Below are 4,960 nucleotides of genomic sequence, written 5' to 3' on the forward strand. Positions count from 1 at the left end.
TCCAAGATACCTTGAAGACCCTATCTGAGGGGTAAGACTCAATCCACTGGCATGCAGTTCCTGAGATGCCATTTTCCAATAGGGTTAACAGGAGGATCTGGTGGTTCACCGTATCAAAAGCAGCAGACAGATCCAGCAAGATGAGTATTGAAGATTTGGAAGCCACTCTTGCCAGTCTTAGGGCTTCAACAACTGAGAGCAAGGCAGTCTCAGTCGAATGTCCACTTCTGAAGCCAGACTGGTTGCTGTCCAGGAGGTTGTTCTGTGTGAGAAAGGCAGAGACTTGGTTACCATACTCTTTCTGCAGCTCTGAGCTTAGAACGATGCTCACTGAGAACATCAGATAGTCAAGGGGCAGAAGGGGTGGTACGAGCTGGCCTGGAAGCCAAGGGGCAGACACTGCCTAAACAAGACGTAAGAGTGGAGCAGAAAGTATCAGTAGCACTGTTAACATCAAGAGATGATAACTGTTCAGGGGAAGGAAGCGAAGATGAAACCATAGCAAATAGCCGGGATGGTGAGAGTGAACGTAGGTTACGTCGAAAAGTGACATGTGGAGGGGTATGTGTTGTGTCAGGAACCATGTCAGAGGTGTGCAGTGGAGTAACCAGCACATGATCAGTGGAGCAGTATCGTGTGTAAAAAAGGTCCAATTGGTTGCCTGATTTGTGAGTAGCCATAGTAAACACTCGCTTGAGATCAAAAGAGGCAAGCAGAGTGTGGAAGTCTGCAGCCTGAGATTTATCTAGGTGGATGTTGAAGTCTCCAAGTGTGTTTGTGTGTGTGTGTATATATATATATATTAGGGCTGTAACAATACACGTATTAGTATTGAACCGTTCGGTACGAGGCTTTCAGTTCGGTACGCATTACAAACCGAATGATTTGTTGGACTAATCCTATTACAGCATATTATTCTATTAGGTTAGATTAGTGCAAGTGCGCATTTAGAGTGCGTTCTTTCACTGCATGTTTCAGTCTAGTAAAATGCATTTAATGATCACAAAATTTAAAATATGGAGCCAGAAAATGTGTATATTTACATAATTTCATATAGTTAATCAATATCACAGAAGAGTGCCGTTTTTTTCTCTCCAAAAATCAGCATGATTACAAATGATTTTACAACAGTTCAATAAACAAGAAGTTAATTAATAGTCTTACGTTTTAGACAGCACATTGCCTGTTTTTGCTCAATTTCGACAACAAAAATAAATCCAAACACAGCCACAGCACTGTTCTGCATCTCTGAGCAACATGACAGTGTTTTGTTCCGGAATGAATCAACTGTTAAATGATTCGGTTCAATCGCAATGACTCACTTGTTAACAGTGACTTACTGCCACCTACTGGTGGTTTTAATTTCACATTTAAAGTAACTTTTTTCTAATTATTATTATTTTCTAGTAACTAATTTCAAACATCAGTTGTCAATGTTTTATGTTTAAAATATCAAAACATTATTTATGCATTTGTAACTGCAGGTTAAAACATTGCATGTCCCTCTGAGCTGCATTAAACTGTGTAAAAGCAAAAGAAAATGCCATTCAGATGCAACTTCTGTGTTTCCTCTGCATTGCAAAGATTAATTTTTTGTCAATACTGACTTCATTTGCTTGGTAACAGCCCAAATGTCTTGTCTTATTAAATGTAAAAAAAAAAAAAAAAAACTCAAAAGGTGATGCACACTTTTAGAAAAAAAAAAAAAAAAATTTTATAAAGGTAAAAAATGCCCATAAAAGGTAAAAATCAATTTAAACTTATTGGAAAAGATTAATCTGCTACATGACAATAGGCTACTGTACATCAGCTGGAATACTTCAAACCGGAGCTATTTCTGTTTGCGAAGAAGACACCCCAGAAGATGGGTCAATTATCCATCATTGTTCAAAGTAACAATGGTTGTTTCAACCCAACTTTAGGTCAAATATGGACTAACCCAACTTTTTGGTTAAAAATTAAATAAAAAACTTTAACCCAACAGCTGGGTTAGTCCATATTTGACCCAATGTTGGGTTGAAACAGCCCAGCATTTTTTAGAGTGATAAATAAAAATATTGTAAAAATCAAGGAAATTTCTCTGGCATTTCTTTCTTTTTGCTGTATCGAAAACGTACCGAACCGTGAATTTTGCAAACCATTACATGTGTGTGTCTCTATATATATATAGACTCGCTATATTAGGCTACCTTAATTAATATGACATGGCGTGAACGCAGCATTCAGCTCATCCAACCCCAGTCAAACACACCTGAACAAGCTAATCAAGGCCTTCCAGTCAGATTACTAGAAAGCTACAGACAGGTGAGTTTGATCAGGGTTGGAGTTGACCTGATCTCCTTGGATCTTTAAAACCCCATTATACAGAGGTTGATATTGCAGCAACACATTTATTCATTTTAGCTTTGTGTGCTTCGCTGTCTGCTGTTCCTGACGCACCAATTCAGCGCATTTTCCAGCAGAGATCGTTGTGAGATCGCAGGTCGGGAGGATGAGAGCTCGAGTGGTTTTCTCGTTGATTGCTGTTTTATCGTGTCTGTTCGGATACTTGAGCATAACAGACGCTACTCGAACCACAGGCACGGGTGTCTGTTGACTTCATTACACAGCCTGAAGACATGCAGAAATGAGTGACTCAGTCTTTGAAAGTAATTAACACCGTTTAGGAATGAGTAGTAGGTTAAAACCCTTTTGATTTGAAGCAGATAACTATGTAAAGTTTGTATCAAGGTTTGAGACTCATTGCAAAACCCCTGATTTACAAATGCTGAAACCACGCTCCCTGGCCTCCCCCTATGGTCGCCGTGATTTTGCCAAGTAATACATGTTCCTGGATCAACATTTCTGACCAAAAATATCGCCCTAACCCTACCCATAATTTATTCCTAAAATCAGAGGGAAATGATGGGTGAATAACAAGGGTGTAGAAGCATCTATCCCTGATTGTAAGCCTAAAACTGACATTTCTTAAATGTATCCCTCGATTCTGGTTGAATGGAATGTTGTTCCAGGATCAACAAGGATGTTGATCCAGGAACATGTTGTACTTGGTGAAATCACGTTCACCCCTCCCCTATCCTCTTGAATACTCTAGTGCAGTGGTTCTCAAACCTGTCCTGGAGTACCCCCAGCACTGCACATTTTGTATGTCTCCCTCATCTATCACACCTGATTCAACTCATCAGCTCATTAGTGGAGACTGCAAGACCTGAAGTGGGTGTGTCAGATAGAGGGAGACCTACAAAACTTGCAGTGCTGGGTACAAAACGTGCAGTGCTGGGGGTACTTCATGGAGAGGTTTGAGAACCCCTGCTCTAGTGGACGGTTACTGTCTGGCGACGCTGACGGTTTGAGGGTGTTCTTCTGATCGAGACCGCTCTAGAGGACACAAATGCTGTTGATTTGACCTTGGGCCTGTTTGCGTTCTGCCGGTTTCCAGTGCGTTTCGGTTAATGGATGCTAGGGGTCCTCTCAAAAAAAAAAAAGTAACGCATTGAATTCAATAAGTTTTAAGCAGAACAATGTTACGTAAAACTTCCTTTTAAGTGAATGGAAATGTTCAGCATTCAGTGGTTTCTGTCATGTGTCTGTGTAACAGCAAAGCCAGGACGGTGTCCACCCCAATCATCTGGAAGAAGATTATGTACTAGTTCCTGTAAGAGTGACTCTGACTGTCCCGACAATGAGAAGTGCTGCAGCACTGGATGTGGACGTTTCTGTATGGCTCCATATACAGGTTTGTTAAATTGTTTTGGTCTTTTATTAATAATAATAATAATAATAATAATAATAATAATAATAATAATAATAATATAAATTTTGCCTTTTGTTGTTCCTGTCTGAAGTAGATTTGAATTCATCCCTTAGGATGGTTTTAAACGCAGTGACTTTACAAAATAAAGAGGAAAAATACTTGGAATATATTTCAGAAGTGGCATACTGTCTAGCTGCACAAATTAAAGCTGACTATCTGTGTCCACACAGTGAAGCCGGGTCAATGTCCCAAACCGAAGAACATTCCAATGTTTGCTGAAAGCTGTTTCCATGATGACCAGTGTCCTGCCACACAGAAATGTTGCCCAACCACCAGTGGTCATGCATGCAGTGAACCACGTGGTCAGGGAAGCGGTCAAGAAAATGGTCAGGGAAGCGGTCAAGGATTTGGCCAGGGGAGCGGATTTGGCCAGGGGAGCGGGAACTGTCATGGAAGCGGATTTGGCCAGGGGAGTGGATTTGGCCAGGGGAGTGGATTTGGCCAGGGGAGCGGATTTGGCCAGGGGAGCGGATTTGGCCAGGGGAGCGGTCAAGGTCATGGAAGCGGATTTGGCCAGGGGAGCGGTCAAGGTCAGGGAAGTGGCCAGGGAAGCGGTCAAGGGACTGGTCAGGGAAGCGGTCAAGGTCAGGCAAGTGGCCAGGGGAGCGGATTTGGCCAGGGGAGCGGTCATGGTCAGGGGAGCGGTCATGGTCAGGGATTTGGCCAGGGGAGCGGTCAAGGTCATGGGAGCGGATTTGGCCAGGGGAGCGGTCAAGGCCAGGGGAGCGGATTTGGCCAGGGGAGCGGATTTGGCCAGGGGAGCGGATTTGGCCAGGGGAGCGGTCAAGGTCATGGAAGCGGATTTGGCCAGGGGAGCGGTCAAGGCCAGGGGAGCGGATTTGGCCAGGGGAGCGGATTTTTTGGTCAGGGAAGTGGTCATGGTCAGGGAAACGGCCAGGGCAGGGGTTTTGGTCAAGGGACTGGTCAGGGAAGTGGCCAGGGAAGCGGTTTTGGTCAGGGAAGCGGTGAAGGCACTGGTCAGGGAAGTGGTCAAGGTCAGGGAAGCGGTCAAGGGACTGGTCAGGGAAGTGGCCAGGGAAGCGGTTTTGGTCAGGGAAGCGGTGAAGGCACTGGTCAGGGAAGTGGTCAAGGTCAGGGAAGCGGTCAAGGGACTGGTCAGGGAAGTGGCCAGGGAAGCGGTTTTGG

General features: G+C 43.8%; 1 protein-coding gene across 1 annotated transcript in view; it reads right to left on the reverse strand.

The window, feature by feature from the left end:
* Positions 1 to 3,966: 3,966 nt before the first annotated feature.
* The window catches only part of LOC107660414 (neurofilament heavy polypeptide-like), a 4,045-nt gene continuing 3,051 nt past the window's right edge, over positions 3,967 to 4,960 (reverse strand). Inside the window, exons 4-6 of the mRNA XM_016449712.1 lie at positions 4,513 to 4,652; positions 4,230 to 4,392; positions 3,967 to 4,133 (exon numbers count right to left, since the gene is read on the reverse strand). Coding sequence (XP_016305198.1) covers positions 3,967 to 4,133; positions 4,230 to 4,392; positions 4,513 to 4,652 — 470 coding nt within the window. The remainder of the gene's footprint in view (positions 4,134 to 4,229; positions 4,393 to 4,512; positions 4,653 to 4,960) is intronic.

This window comes from Sinocyclocheilus anshuiensis, unplaced genomic scaffold, assembly GCF_001515605.1.
Source record: "Sinocyclocheilus anshuiensis isolate Anshui unplaced genomic scaffold, SAMN03320099.WGS_v1.1 scaffold1635, whole genome shotgun sequence".
NCBI classification, from domain to species: Eukaryota; Metazoa; Chordata; class Actinopteri; order Cypriniformes; family Cyprinidae; genus Sinocyclocheilus; species Sinocyclocheilus anshuiensis.